General features: G+C 42.7%; 2 protein-coding genes across 2 annotated transcripts in view; one reads left to right on the forward strand and one right to left on the reverse strand.

Moving 5' to 3' along the window:
• polr1a (RNA polymerase I subunit A) overlaps positions 1 to 16,195 on the reverse strand; it is a 445,779-nt gene that overhangs the window by 85,596 nt on the left and 343,988 nt on the right. The window lies entirely within an intron of this gene.
• On the forward strand, positions 1,119 to 11,914 carry fgfrl1b (fibroblast growth factor receptor like 1b). The gene is made up of 7 exons (XM_080415754.1): positions 1,119 to 1,210; positions 1,724 to 1,809; positions 2,795 to 2,984; positions 3,686 to 3,858; positions 4,667 to 4,847; positions 8,583 to 8,761; positions 9,788 to 11,914. Exons 2-7 carry the CDS (start codon positions 1,753 to 1,755, stop codon positions 10,130 to 10,132), a joined length of 1,125 nt encoding a protein of 374 aa, XP_080271880.1. The 5' UTR covers positions 1,119 to 1,210; positions 1,724 to 1,752; the 3' UTR covers positions 10,133 to 11,914.

Raw genomic sequence — 16,195 nt, forward strand, 5'->3', positions numbered from 1 at the left:
ATAAGGTATCATTTCAGGTGTTGAATTACAGGCGTCCAAACTGCTATCGCAATTCCTGAAATGTTCATTGACTCATAGCCTGTAGCTATATTTGTGAGTAACTTAACTCAGTGGTTCTCAAACTTTTCAGGTCCCGACCCCCCAAAAATAATCATATGTGAACTGGGGCACCAACCCCCCACCCACCCCCTCACAAGCAGTTGGAATTGTAGGAGTTGAGGCATTAAAGGACGACTTCACCCATATTCAACCTGTCTTCATATAATTGGTCCTCACTAATGCTCATGATAAAACTGTAAAATGTTCTTCTACTCAGTCTGTGTCTCAGAGGAGGGCTGTGGACATTTCAGAAACCCGTCTACCAGTGACATCATCGATGGGGAATCCAAGCTAATAGAAACAGCAGGCTTTGTATTTCTGGAAAGTTGCGATGCAATAACGGAAGCCATTGTTCCCCCGTTAATAAAAATCTAAATAAAAAATGTGAAATCTTGTTGGAAAAAAAAATCCAGCCTAACGATGATGTCACTGGTAGACAGGTTTCTGGACTATCCACAGTCCTCCTATGAGACACAGACCAAGTAGGAAAAAATTGTACCATTTTATCATGAGCATTAGTGAGGACCAATTATATGAAGATGGGTTGAAAATCGGTGAAGTCGTCCTTTAACTTGACATTAAGTGAAAATAGTAGATCTAAAAGCTTGTAGTTCGGATATTTTCTAAACGTTTGCCTCTTTAGGTAATATTTGACAATTTGGCAAATGTTTGACCTTTTTTTTATTGTATAGTTTGTTACCTTTGATACCTTGTTTACACTTATACTGTATGTTATTGGTTTGTTTACCGTTGAGTGAGAAAACAATGTTGCACATTAAGCAAATCATATGGGACCCCCCTGTTTGAGGACCACTGACTTTAACTGACATGAAGGGATTATTAACAGGGACAAAGTACTCAACAACACTGTGTGTGTGTGTGTGTGTGTGTGTGTGTGTGTGTGTGTGTGTGTGTGTGTGTGTGTGTGTGTGTGTGTGTGTGTGTGTGTGTGTGTGTGTGTGTGTGTGTGTGTGTGTGTGTGTGTGTGTGTGTGTGTGTGTGCGCGCGCTTTCAGATGAGCGGGCCGTGCCAACACAAACCAGCTCTCCTGCTGTGCTTTCAGAGCCCAGCTCGGAGCAGACGCGCTCCGATGCCGTCACAGAGGCCTGGGGTAAGAACGCTATACCCTACCTAAAAACAAGAACACGTGACATAAATGACATGATTGTGACTGCGATACCAGTCTGAAAACAGGGCGGGACGTATCACAGATTGATTGCCATTTGCATTAGCCAATGGGACAGAGTTATCAGTTATCAGTGCCTCTGTTGCATCAAACAGAACAGGAAAGTGAAGAAGTAACCTCAACATAATTTGAGTCATTTATTAATTTATTTTTATCACCTATGTCGCTTCTGTGACCGCCCCTCCAGAGCATGGGAACTTGGGAAGCGATAGCGGACGATGGGAAAAGAAGGCTGTCCTTCAACCATTCGAACCAATCATCAAAAAGTCCCGCCAAACGGACACATTTTGACCAAACATCCACTTTTCGACAGGCTTATATTGGACTAGGGATGTCATCCTAGTCGATAATACGTTATTGAAGTGATCTCTCTCTCTCTCTCTCTCTCTCTCTCTCTCTCTTTCTCTCTCTCTCTCTCTCTCTCTCTCTCTCTCTCAGTGCGTCCCAGGTTCACTCAGCCCACCAGGATGCGCCAGAGAGTTCTGTTCCGACCAGAGGGCAGTTCTGTCCGGCTACGATGTCAGGTGAGATGGTGGTCAAAGTACTCAATTGTTTTACTTAAGTAAAAGTATCAATACTGCAATGTAGAAATACTCTGTTACAAGTAAAAGTCCGGAATTCAAAATTTACTTGAGTTTAAGTACAAAAGTATTGGTATCAAAATGTACTTAAAGTATCAAAAGTAAAATTAGTAGTTTTTAGATGTATAACAATCTTTTGAAAATAGCAGATCTCGACGCGACGCATTGTGAGCTTGTAGATCGGCTATTTTCAAATGGCCGAAATGTATATAGGGCTGAAGTGGTTAATGTACAATATTTGCCTCTGAGATGTAGTGGAGTAGAAGTAAAAGTACTGAAAATTGGAGATAGTCCAGTAAAGTGAAAATTCCTCAAAAGTGTACTTAAGTACACTACTTGAGTACATGTACTTAGTAACGTAACACCACTGTCAAATATCCACAGATGGTCCCATTTTCAAGACATTTTGTCCTAAAAATACAGTTGTTTTAGAACTTTTATGAACTTTTACTTAACCGTTATGTGTTGACTGGTGTCTCCCAGGGATCTGTACTTGGTCCCCTCCTTTCCCCCCCCTCTACTCCAAGTCTCTTTGGTGAAAATAGCAGATCCTAGAAGCTCACAACGTGTCGCGATGCGACGCGTTGTGAGCTTGTAGATCTGCTATTTTCAAATAGTCTTGGTTTAAAATAGGGCTAAAGTGGTTAGTGTATGTTTTATAATGTAATAATTTATATCTGCAAAGTAACTAGTAACTAAAGTTTTCAAATAATTGTAGTGGAGTAAAAGTACAATATTTGCCTCTGAGACGTAGTGGAGTAGAAGTGAAAGTATAGACAATTGGAAATACTCCAGTAAAGTAAAAGTACCTCAAAATTGTACTTAAGTACAGTACTTGAGTAAATGTACTTACCGGTAGTTACTTTACACCACTGCCATTTGGCCCATGCGGTCAAACATCCTGTGGTCTTTCCTGTCTGTGTTGCAGGCCAGTGGCAGCCCGATGCCATCCATAGCGTGGTTCAAGGACCAGCTGATGCTGTCGGGTCAGAAGCACCAGCGGCTGCAGTGGACCCTCACCCTCAGGAACCTGTCGCCCCAGGACAGCGCCACCTACAGCTGCCACGTGGCCAACGCGGCCGGCAGCATCAACGCCACCTATAAACTGGATGTTGTGGGTAAGGTGGCTAGACTGGCTGGCTGGCTGGCTGGCTGGCTGGCTGGCTGGCTGGCTGGCTGGCTGGCTGGCGTGAGTGAGTGAGTGAGTGAGTGAGTGTTTAAAAATGGCAAACAGTGGTGTAAAAATGGCATTTATAAAATTACCGTCCTTAAAGGTATCATGACATTCATTTTAACTTTTTTTTTCCAATGTTTTATTTGGGGTTTTATGACCTCAATTACACCCAAAAAACCTGAACTTAGAACATTCAGTGGATTTTCTGTGGTCTGGGGTTTTCTGAATAATTAGGCTGAAAAGTAATCTGAGCTTGGCCCTTCGACAGTGAGGTCACAGTCGATTAATCCCGCCCACTCTCCTCCTCGCCCCTCCCCTCCCCTATCCTTTCCTTTGGGGGGGGTGGAGCAGAGGCGATGATTGACAGGCAAAATCCCTCACCAGCGACACCCGCAGGCAAAGATTTATTTTTTCATTGCAGTTGAAAAGGCTTTAGAAATGTGAGAGAAAAACACCTGCCATGGATCACTGGAATGGAATTTTCACTTAAAACTTTTTGTACACTTTTGAAGGACCAGGACAAAGACTTTGAATGTGGTGTAAAAGTGAATGTCATTAAACCTTTAACTTTCGCTGTCCTCACATGTATAGTAATACAAACGTGTGTGTGTGTGTGTGTGCTTGTGTTAATGTGTGTGTGTGCAGAGCGCTCTCATTGTAAACCAGTGTTAACTGGCAGTCATCCAGTCAACACCACGGTGGAGTTCGGAGGCACCGCCTCCTTCCAGTGCAGAGTCACCAGTGATGTCAAACCTGTCGTCCAATGGCTGAAGAGGGTGGACCCGGGCATGGAGGAGCGCTATAACTCCACGCTGGAGGTAAAGGTCCCTACGTCAGACATCCCGGACGTTTGGAGTCTCCAATTTCGTCAACAAATGAAAACTAGACTAAAATGTTAGTGAGGGACTAGTGGAGAACTACAGTAGAACTAAAAGACAAGTCATTTTGTGTTGGGTGTTGTGCTCTGAAAATAGCAGATCTGCAAGCTCACAACGCGTCGCAGCGCGACGCGTTGTGAGCTTGTAGATCGGCTATTTTTAGCACGCAACCAAGTGTAAAATCAGCCATTACGACGCCATCAAGGCACCGCCAACATACATTTTAGTCGACTAATTCAACTGTAGATTTAGTCGACATTAATCTTATGATATTTAATCGACTAAAACTAGACTAAAACGAAAACATTTCAGTTGACTTAAATATGACTAAAACTAAATGGAATTTTATTCAAAAGACTATGACTAAAACGAAATAAAAATGTGCTGTCAAAATCAACACTGGTCAGCCCCCGGACACCCGCGAGCGGTCATAGATCTCCTGCAAATGTCTGCCGTATGGGAGAACGGTTTCTGTTCACTGCTCAGTGCTCAGATTTGCACACATCAACACATTCAGGCACACAGACCGTCTCCGTATCCGCCCTAGACCGGATCTGCAACCTGCAATGGCCTTTTTTTTCTCCTCCTCTCGGTTCATTTCGTCTCTGACCCGTCAATCTTTTTCGGTTTGAGAGGCGGAGAGGAAAGGGAAAAAAGTGTTTGAGGGACCAGGTGGTCTTGAAAGTTGGCATTGTGAAGGAATTTTTTACACTTTCATTCCACTTTACTGTACTTCCTGTCATTCCAGGTTGGAGGACAGCACTTTGTCGTCATGCCGACGGGGGAGGTGTGGTCTCGGCCCGACGGCTCGTACCTAAACAAGCTGGCCATCACCAAGGCAACGGATGACGATGCAGGGATGTACATCTGTCTGGGAGCCAATACCATGGGCTACAGCTTCAGAGCAGCTTACCTCACTGTGCTACCAGGTAGAACCAATAGAATCTATCTATCCATACTATAACTCAGTGGTTCTCAGAGACTTGTGAAAAAGAACGCAGCAAGTACAGTTTAACTACGGTCCGTTTTACTAAGTGTATAGAGGGTCTAAGTGGTTAAACTGAAGTGACATTGATAAATTCCAAATATTATCAAAGTATTCCGAGGCACCCCTGGACTTGCGTCAAGGCACCCTAGGGTGCCGCGGCACCCACTTTGAGAAGCCCTATAACTCACGGAATCTCTGTGCGTGTCTATCTGTGTCAAATGCAGTCCAACGCACATCCAACAACTAAGATCTGCACACCGTCTTTATGCTCCCAATTACGTTTTATTAAGAAAGCGGCAAAACAACAACGTGTTGGCCTCTGCAGCTTTGGTCAGGTATACTGAACAGGGTCCAGGTACAGTATATAGAGGGAAAAGTGGGCAAAGCTCACATCAGTCCATGAATGAAAGACACCCGGGACAACGGCCCAATAGACCATCAGTAATTGGGACCTGATCACGGACAATTAGTCACAAATGTAGGTCCACAGTCTGTGTCAAGAGTGAGCCAATCTGGGAACACAGAGCCAGTGAGAATGAAAAACAGCGCCCTCTGCTGTTTGTACTATCTCTCACTGGCTCTGGGACAATGACGACGCAGCACCTGTGCGCAAGGAAACCGGGGTTTTAGTCTGTCTTCACGCTCCACTTCCGGGTGGTGCGACTATGTTTTCATTCCCACAAACAATATTTCTACACGGAACACTAACACCACTTCTCCCAGAGAACATGGATCGTTTTGGTTATCAGCCCACTTGTTTCTATGATGAAAGAGCAAGTTAAAATGTGAATATCTTTCCGTGGTTTTGTCTGCTCCGCGGACGCTATTGTTAAATTAGTTTCGGCTTGTTTCGAGTAGGGAAGGATCAGCGGACACGTAAATCCCGCCCACTACATTTGATTGGGTAAAGCGCGGCCTGCTTCCTGATCTGAAGGCACGCCCACGCCCACACAGTGCGTACACGTTATGACGAACCTTCACGACAGATTCCAACGCAGAGCAGAATCTGTTCTTGAGAGATTAAGAGTGAGCAGATACCCAAGCCATTGATATCCCATGGCAATCAGGCATCAGGACCAAAGGAAAATATATCTAAATATACACATAGGCCTACCCACAGATGTCAAGTGCCCACGCCCCATACATAAATTAACATAATGCCTGTCCACATTGTATGAAGTAATAATCTGATATCCCTGAACATTACAGTGAACCCCCCCACACTCAGCTATTTACAGAATAAAAGATTAAAAACAAGTTACAAGAATGGTTTGGTGTCAAATTCTTCGTCTAGACCATGAGGAGCCATTGTGTTGAGATAGTGAATGTAAAACATGTCTCGATGTAATAGACGGCGCTCCTGGTTGCCTCCTCTGGGCAACCATTTTCAATGCCCACTTGACGGAATAAACTAATAATGTGGCCTGCCTGATTGAAACAAACAGCTGCAGGATTCCGCTCATCCCGCATCTTAATATTAGAGTGTCACACGAAATTTGTCCCTGGCATAACTCGGACCGTTTGGTCTTAAACTTGGTGTGTGTCTCATATAAGCCTGAGGTGTGCAGAGCCGAATGGCTATTTTCGGTTTCTGAGAGCCGAAAAATCACGAATATCTGTATCTGTCAGCCCACGGGTCTGAGAAAGAGGCAGAAATGCTCTACTTCATAGATTTGTGCCCTAAGCCAGTATAAGTCTCAGATGGCAAGCTATTTGTGTACCCTTGTGTCCTAAGAGTCCCTTCCTAGAGATGTAGCGAAGTCAAAAGTACAATATTTCTATTGGAAATGTAACAGAGTGAAAAGTCATGTGCTTGCGAAGAAAACAAATACTAAAATGTTTTACTTAAGTACATTACTCAAGTAAATGTATACTGACAGTCTACAAGTGGAAGACTATGCCAACCCAGATGTTTCCAGCAACATTCCGGCATTCCAGTGTCTTGTCCACAGATAATCTGGTTAGTTGGCCCTCAAACGTAATCAGGACAACACAAATGATGGCTCGGCCCTGCCACAACTAGAAGATCTGATTTGTGTGCTGACGTGCTGCTACCGACGACCATGTCTGCTTATTATAAGTGACTTTGGGCTTGTTTTTCTGTCGCTTGTAAATATTGGTAGTTTGCGGGGTTGTGTATTTTGGGGCTTTTTTCTAAAGTGCACTTGGCCTTGCTTGCTAATGTTGTTTAAAACGGCGGTTCTCAAACATTTTCATGTCAAGGACTCCCCAAATCAATATGTATTTGTCTGTGGACCCCCCAATCTAACAATATTTTGTGCCAGGGACCCCTCCCGACAATCAGCTAATTGTGCAACTTCTTTTAGTGAATAAATGTTATTTTGTCCAATCTGTATGGTGGAGTATGTTAACTCATTCACTGCCAGATTTATTTCTGGCTGTGTTTGCCCACTGCCAGCAATTTTATTTAATTTTTTTAACTTTCAACAGGTCACATTTTTTTTAAATTCATTATCATCGCATGTCCAATCGTTTGTAAACACACAGCGTACGTGTCTGAGTCGCCCAGACAACAAACATTTCAACCGGGTTAGCCCCTTCTCGTGCAGCTCCATGTGAACTCGCCATTTCTCGTCAAAGATGCACGGTTTCCTTACTTTCTCAGCTCGCCACAGAAAATTTACCTATCCCTTATGATCGCGTGTCCGACTGTTGGTAAACACACAGTGTACGTGTGTGTGTGTGTGTGTGGCCCAGAGAAAGAATATTCCATCGGCGGCATTCCCTTCTCCCCTCGCAGCAGCTTCAAAACAGAGCTTCTGGCAGGCACAAAACGGCTGGAAAAAAAAGGCAAGTCGAGAAAGAGACGTTTCAATGAAAGAGTTAAACTGGAAGCGGGCGGAAACGGAAATCTTGGATTGACGTTAGTTATTTCCATATCCGGCTGAGTTGCAGTGAAAGTAGTCACTGCAAGTGAGAAAGAACAGTGAGATCCTTTATAAAATCAAATAAAAAATAAAAAACGTCTGTGGTAGAATTGGTAATTGGAAAGAAATATGTTTGAATGAGTTAATGCAATATAACTTATACAATTGGGGTGGTTGTATTTGGTCTCCCTGCTCTTCTATTGAGACACTTAGATCCTATGTCTAGGGTTAGCCACGACCTTTGACACAATCCTGTTTCTGGTTTGACACCAATTTTGACATGAAGGTGAAGACTAAATTTCTCCCCTGAGCAAGCAGGCAGGCTCTATTAGCTCAGTGGTAAAAGATTACAGCACTTGCACCCTAGATTTGAACCCGTAGAACAGGAAAGTTACATAGTGCAGCTTTAAAGGGATAGTTCACCCCAAAAAAAATAATATTCTATCGATTAGTCACCCCATGGAGACTTGAATTCATGGATATTTCTTTGTTTTTGTCGCATTTCCAAGCCAATCATTTGATGACCAGCTGACCGGTAGGCAGCGGGTTCCCGGTAGGAGACACAAAGGAGACTCTTTGTGTCTCCTACCAGAACCGCTGCTGGTCAATATCCAATATCCCAAAAATATCCACGAATTCAAGTCTCCATGGGGGTGACTAATTGATAGAAAAAAAAGTCATTTTGGGGGTGAACTATCCCTTTAACCCTCCTCTTCTGTCCACTCTCTCTCTCTCTCTCTCTCTCTCTCTCTCTCTCTCTCTCTCTCTCTCCCCCCCCCGTGTTTCAGACCAGCAGGTAGAGATCACAGACTCTCCTCCCCACCTCAGCTCAGGTCTTCCCTGGCCTCTGATCGTTGGCATTCCCTCGGCTGCCCTGCTCATCGTTGGCACCATCGTGCTGTGGTTGTGTCACACCCGCCTCCGGCAGAGCTACGTCACCTCCCTGCCCAGGCTAAGACACGCCAAGGTAACTATATTATTAACCCATTAAGACCGGGGGGAAAGCATCATTGTCCTTTTTTTTTTTTTTTTTTAACCACTTTGACCATTATTTCATACTCAAAAAGAGCAGATCTGCAAGCTCATAGCGCGGCACCGAGTGCCGCGCTATGAGCTTGCAGATCTGCTCTTTTTGAAAAATCGTGAAAATCAGTGCAAATCTTTGAATACATTTTTTTATTTTTATATATTTGAAATCATTTCTAATCAATGGAGCAATTATTTTTGATTTCTTGGCCACCTTGCCGAGGTAACTACACAACCCAAACCTCAAAGTGTTCTTGTTTTCATTTGTGAAAACCTTTTGAAAAAATGTATTTCTAATGAAAACTGATAGATAGATTTTTTTTTTTTTGTCTTTTGAAATAATAGTTACAAAATGTAGGAAAAAAAATAAATAAAAGCATGCTCACACGAGACCCATAACCAGTCGTGTAAAGTAACTAAGTACATTTACTTAAGTACTGTACTTAAGTACAATTTTGAGGTATTTGTACTTTACTTGAGTATTTCCAATTTTTAGTACTTTTACTTCTACTCCACTACATCTCAGAGGCAAATATTGTACTTTTACTCCACTACAATTATTTGAAAACTTGAGTTACTAGTTACTTTTCAGATATTAATTATGATATTATGAAACATACATTAACCGCTTTAGCCCTGTTTTATACGCTATTTGAAAATAGCCGATCTACAAGCTCACAACGCGTCGCATCGCGACGCGTTGTGAGCTTGTAGATCTGCTATTTTCAAATATTTAGTACTTTTACTTTTGGTACTTTAAGTACATTTTGATGCCAATACTTTTGTACTTTTACTCAAAGTAATTTTTTTAATTCTGGGCTTTTACTTGTAACAGAGTATTTTTATATTGCAGTATTGGTACTTTTACTTAAGTAAAGAATTTAAGTACTTTTTCCACCACTGCCCATAACAATGGGTCTCTGTCCTTTGTGGATCTGACGCCTCCTAATCTCCTCCCCCTGCTCAGAGTGGCCGAGGTCTGGCCCGCTGTGAACGCCAGCACCGGCACCCCCACCCCCACCCCCACCCCGCCGTGGACAAGGAGGAGCCCAGGATCAGTGCGTCTTCCGGGGCCGCCCTGCAGGGCCCCGACTACCCTTCCCCCCCCCGCCTGGGCCTGGGGCTGGCAGGGACCGGCGGGCCGAGGATGTACCCGGGGACGTCCAAGGTTTACACCGACCTCCACCACACGCACACCCACACGCACTCCTCCCCCCCACAGGACATGCACACGCACACCCACACGCACTCCCACGCGCACTTTGTAGAGGGCAAAGTGCACCAGCATCAGCATTTCCACTACCAGTACTAAAGGTCGCATGTGAGTGCGCACGCACGCACATGCGCACGTGCAGAAACATGCACACACACACACACACACACACGCGCGCACACGCGCACACACACACACACACACACACACACACACACACACACACACACACACACACACACACACACACACACACACACACACACACACTAGGGTTGCACTTGCAACTATTAATTATTTTCTTAGCGATTATTCTATCGATTACGTTCGATTAATCATCTAGTAAATTCAAACATTTCTGATAGATATTTTATAGTCAACTAAATTGATTGGTCTGATTAACCACTTAAGCCCTATTCAGTACTTCGTTGCACACGAGTGTCGCACAAAAATAGCGACAATTGCAGATCTACAAACCCACGAAAAAAAATAAACTCGAATCAATCAAATTTATTATTTCAATTAACTGTTGCACCCGTAACACACTCACTCACGCACGCACGCACGCACGCACGCACGCACGCACGCACACACACACACACACACACACACACACACACACACACACACACACACACACACACACACACACACACACACACACACACGCATGCACAAACATGCACACACTCGATCTCTTTAAGCCTCTCTCCTACTCCCATCGCTGGCTGCTGCACCGTCATCATAAAGCACAGGCAAGTGCAACCCCCTCGGATTCGAACCCAAACATCTACCGCTCATCCAAAAGGGCACTCACCCCTGGGCCAAGGGATACGTTGACCTTGTGGACTTCAGGCTGGGCTAAACGGCTACTTTCGGGTTGGAAACCCGATCCCGGACGAGCCCCCAATGCAACCACCTGGAATCGAACCCTAGTCTCTCCCGCGAGGGACACCCAAACCTTGACCGCTCAACCAAGGGGGAAGATATTAAGCTGTGGGTTTTATAAATATTTAAAAAGTATGTATTGTTGACTAAATACTGACTAAATAATAACTACATTGGACCCCATTGGAACACTGGTTCTTTTTTTCCATTTCCTGAGAAGAAACAGTTTTGGACATTCGAGGTTTACACCCGACAGTGACGATACGCGAACGTGTGTTTCCCCTCCAGTCTCTGTAGACACGCCCCCTGCCCCTAGTCATGCAGTACTCCGTGGTGTAAAATAATATTCGGCGCTGGCATTGCCTGGGGGGGGGGGAGGGGCTATAATTTACGATTCTGTGCCTATTGGTACATAACTCGGACGGGGCTGAGTAGGCTCAAGCGAACTTCGCAAACGTTCAGCACGGCAACTCGCGCGATTTAGCTCGCTGGGTGGTGCTCTTCTCGTGGCTCAAGTTCGCTTGAGACTGCGCCCCTCTGTCGCGGTCCAAAACTATACTTCATCGACGGGAAAAAGTAGTCCGCGGTTGTTGGAAAAAGTAGTGGCGTCAACGGGAGTCGAATCCGGGAGGTGCGGGTTGGGAGTCTAGGGATTAACGAGGCAAGCCACTGAGGTCAGTCCTGAGATCGGGTATTCGGGCTGTATTAGTGTGTGACAACGCCCACCGTTCCCAACTCTTCTGATGTAGAGCGAAAGAGGTGAGCTACTGAGACTGGAGGGGAAACACACGTTCGCTGACGATACGCTCGAATACGACGAAGTATAAACGAGCCTTCAGCCTGAGCAAACTCTGTGTGTGCGTGTATGTACAGACATCTGACATCTCCCGGTGGTGTGTGTCAGTGTGCTGAAAATGTGTACAATGATATTTTTGTAATAAAAACAAACTTTACTACCGTCTGTCTGTTTTGGCTGGCCTGGCCTCTTTGACTGTTTGCTCAAACTATTTCCATGTAAAATCTCCCCAGGAAACAAGTGGACAGTGTTTTTAGAGCAAATAAACACAAACGCCATTGTTGTGTGAGGGAGGAACTCTCTCTTCCTCTCTCGCACGCACGCACGCACGCACGCACGCACGCACGCACGCACGCACGCACGCACGCACGCACGCACGCACGCACGCACGCACGCACGCACGCACGCACGCACGCGCAATACAGAAATATATACTCTATGTAGTAAAAAGTCCGGAATTCAAAATTTACTTGAGTGAAAGTACAAAAGTATTGGTATGAAATTGTACTTAAAGTACCAAAAGTAAAAGTACTTATTATGCAGAATGTCCCGTTTCACAATTTTTTAAGAATTCATTTTTTTTAAAATAGCAGATCTACAAGCTCACAATGCGTCGCATCGCAACGCATTGTGAGCTTGTAGATCTTCTATTTTCAAATGGCCGAAATGTATATAGGGCTGAAGTGGGTAATGTATGTCTTGTAATAATAATCAAAATGTACAAAGTAAATGGTAACTAAAAATAATTGTAGTGGAGTAAAAGTATAATATTTGCCTCTGAGATGTAGTGGAGTAGAAGTAAAAGTATAGACAATTTGAAATACTCCAGTAAAGTAAAAGTACCTCAACATTGTACTTAGGAACAGTACTTGAGTAAATGTACTTAGTTACTTTACACCACTGCTAAACACTACAAGAATTGTAATTTACTAAAGGAAGTTTGTAAGCCAAAAAAAAACAACTTGTAACTTCTGAAACTGAAACCAATTTAACCACTTTAACCTTCCGTACTACGAAAGCTTTCCCCTCGATACGGAAGCTGGGGGTTTAAATGGTTAAAATTGGAATCCGAGCCAAAAGAAAGAACGGCTTTGGAAGGAGAATAAACTTTTGATACTTTTTTTATTTCAGTTTTGTGAGCTTTTGCTGAAGTGGTGAGAGGGTGCAGAGGGAACGGCTGTACGCTTTGGCTGGCTTCTCTTTGGTTGGCCGCGTTTGCACAAGAACAGAAAATATTATTATTTTATCTTTCTGAGACTCGTGGCTGTGTAAACTGTGGCGGACAGAGAACTCACCCAAAGCTCACCCCCAGTACTCAACCCCAGTACCTAATATATTGATTGATTGAATACTTTATTAAAGGTAGGGTAAGTGATTTTCTTTGATTAAAATAGTTTAATATCTCTATATTATGATAGTACCCATTGCTATAGAGTGTTTGTTCAGTAACAGGAGTCTCCAAAAACAAAGAACACCTGTCAATTGAGTTTATACACACACGTGCTTCATACCAAGTGGAATAAAATAGCAAACATTTGACCATGGTGCCAGATTTTGGATGTTAATATAATTGTTAATAGTTATTGTATTGTGAGCAATACTGTAATTGCATTTTAGGATCAGAGTTGTATCGAATTTCGGCCTGTAATTGTTATTTCGGGAATACCGTTAAATACTCTTTAGGCCTAGATATCATTCAGCTCAACCTTACAGTTTTTTATTGGTGGAATGTGATTTTAGCAGTGGTGGAAAACGTAATCAAATATTTTACTTAAGTAAAAGTATCAATATTGCAATGTAGAAGTACTCTGTTACAAGTAAATGTCCGGAATTCAAAATCTACTTGAGTAAAAGTACAAAAGTATTGGCATCAAAATGTACTTGTAAATGTTTGAAAATAGCCGATCTACAAGCTCACAAGGCGTCGCATTGTGAGCTTGTAGATCGGCTATTTTCAAATAGCCTATGTATAAAATAGGGCTTAAGTGGTTAATGTATGTATCATAATATCATTTATATCTGAAAAGTAACTAGTAACTAAAGTTTTCAAATAATTGTAGTGGAGTAAAAGTACAATATTTGCCTCTGAGATGTAGTGGAGTAGAAGTAAAAGTATTGGAAATTGGACATACTCAAGTAAAGTACAAATACCTCAAAATTGTACTTAAGTACAGTACTTAAGTAAATGTACACTACTTAGTTACTTTACACCACTGATTTTAGGATCAGAATTGTATAGAATTCCGGGCTGTAATTATTATTTCGGGCATACCGTTAAATAATCTTTACATATCATTCAGCTCAACCCTACAGTCTTTTTATTGGTGGAATGTGATTGTAGTGAGTTGGACTGACTGCCTCTGGAAAAGCCAGAGCAGCATAAACACTGGGCTGTGAATAGAGCCATTCATTATGACAACATTATGATCTGAGGAAGGATAAGAAACGCCTCACAGCTGCTGAACACGGTCTCCTGGCGCCACCTGGTGGCATGTTGTTGCTTTGCATTTTTATCCATTGAATACTTAATTGGTCAAAAATGTAAACAGCACGTGGTACAGCTAACTTTTTTGTGTGTGTTATCCAATGTTTCCATTGTGGTCCTGTGTATTCAATTCATCAACATAAAAATGAACACAATAATTACATGTCATCTGTTGATGACATGTAATTATTGTGTTCATTAGTAAGTAAAACATTTGAGTACTTTTTCCACCACTGTTAGAATGATAATGTTCTCATATTTGTTCTATATTTGGGTGTTACCAGATCATGGTCGCTCCCTCTAGTGTTGTGGCTGTGGGTATCACTTACTTTGGAGAAGTAGTTAGACAGGTATGAGAGAGCACTGTCTCTTTGAGTATCATAGTCAGACCAGTGGTTCTCAACCTGTGGGTCTGGATCCCCAGGGGGGGTCCCCACATGATTTGGGGGGGTCCCCGGATGACAGTGAAGTGACAATTTAAGGACTTTAAGACCTTTTTAATACATAAAAAAGAAAGAAAGAAAGAAAGAAAGAAAAGAAAAGAGACCATTACTGCATCAAAAGTAATCAACAAACTATACTATTAACAACTGGTAAAATTGCCAAATAATATAAGAAAGAGATAAACATTTTTGAAAATAGCCGATCTACAAGCTCACAACGCCTTGCAACGCTATTTTCACAATATTTATTTAGTCAAGCAAAAATGTTTGACTCCACAAATCCAAGTGCTTGTCAGGGTGGGGGGTCCCCAGTTCAAATATGATAATTTTGGGGGATCATGGCCTGAAAAGGTTGAGCACCACTGTCATAGACACACCTCAAGAAGAGAAACAGTCCTGTTATGGGGATGCATTTAAAGGAGGAGTTCACCCAAAAAATTACTTATTTTCTATCAATTACACACCCCATGAAGCCTTGATTTCATGGATTTATTTTTGTTTTTGTGGCATTCCTAAAACAATAATTTGATGACCGTGTGTATTTCCGGTAGGAGACACAAATAATCTACTTTGTGTCTCCTACCGGATACATTAGCCGGTAGGAGACGGGAATCAAATTATTAGCTTAGGAATGCGACAAAAACAAAAAAGAATCCATGGATTCAAGGCTTCATAGGGTGTGCAATTGATAGAAAATAAGTAATTCTCCTCCTTTAACTCCTCCTTTAAAGACAGGTTTTTGTTGTGGTTTTTAACAGAAAAACAAACATTTCCTTTTCAGCAAGGCTAACACCAGTGGTGGAAAAAGTACTCACATTTTTTACTTAAGTAAATGTATCAATAATGCAATGCAGAAATACTCTGTTACAAGTGAAAGTCCAGAATTTAAAATTTACTTGAGTAAAAGTACAAAAGTATTGGTATCAAAATGTACTTAAAGTACCAATAGTAAAAGTACTCAATGTCCAGAATGTCCCATTTCAAGTTTTCAAATGTATACAAATCTTTTTTTTGAAAATAGCAGATCTACAAGCTCACAATGCGTCGCATTGCGCCTTATTGCCGGACCCAGGGGGTCTGGCTTACATGAGGCTTTGTACCTGTTTCGTCCATACATGGGCATGGTCACTTTGTCCTTAGGCCCCAGCCATAAAAGTCTGTCCCCCTTTCGTCCATACATGGGCATATTTTGTACCTGTTTTCTCCATACATGGGCAAAAAATAGGTTTTGGTCACTTTGTCCTTAGGCCCCAGCCATAAAAGTCTGTCCCCCTTTCGTCCATACATGGGCATAGACACAGGCTGACACGTCATGTGAAGTCTGGGTCTGGCAGAACCAGGTCTCCTGCTCTTGTTTTTAAGGCCTTAGTGGTGTTGTGATACCATGAGGAGCATGCATAGTCGAAATGACCTTGGATGAGGGCCTCTGTAAGAATCCTCAAGGTAATTTTTACTGACTAGACTAGTAAGCCTAGTAAATGTAATTAGTTACTTTACACCACTGGCTAACACCATGACAGAGTGACAAAACCACAATTAAATATTTAGTG

This window comes from Gymnoscopelus braueri (assembly GCF_963280865.1).
Source record: "Gymnoscopelus braueri genome assembly, chromosome: 20".
NCBI lineage: Eukaryota > Metazoa > Chordata > Actinopteri > Myctophiformes > Myctophidae > Gymnoscopelus > Gymnoscopelus braueri.

Coding starts and splice junctions, on each gene's coding strand:
- fgfrl1b (XM_080415754.1), top strand. CDS start 1,753: ATGCGCCAGAGAGTTCTGTTCCGACCAGAGGGCAGTTCTGTCCGGCTA. Junction 1,810..2,794: donor CTGTCCGGCTACGATGTCAG/GTGAGATGGTGG, acceptor TCTGTGTTGCAG/GCCAGTGGCAGCCCGATGCC. Junction 4,848..8,582: donor TTACCTCACTGTGCTACCAG/GTAGAACCAATA, acceptor CCCGTGTTTCAG/ACCAGCAGGTAGAGATCACA.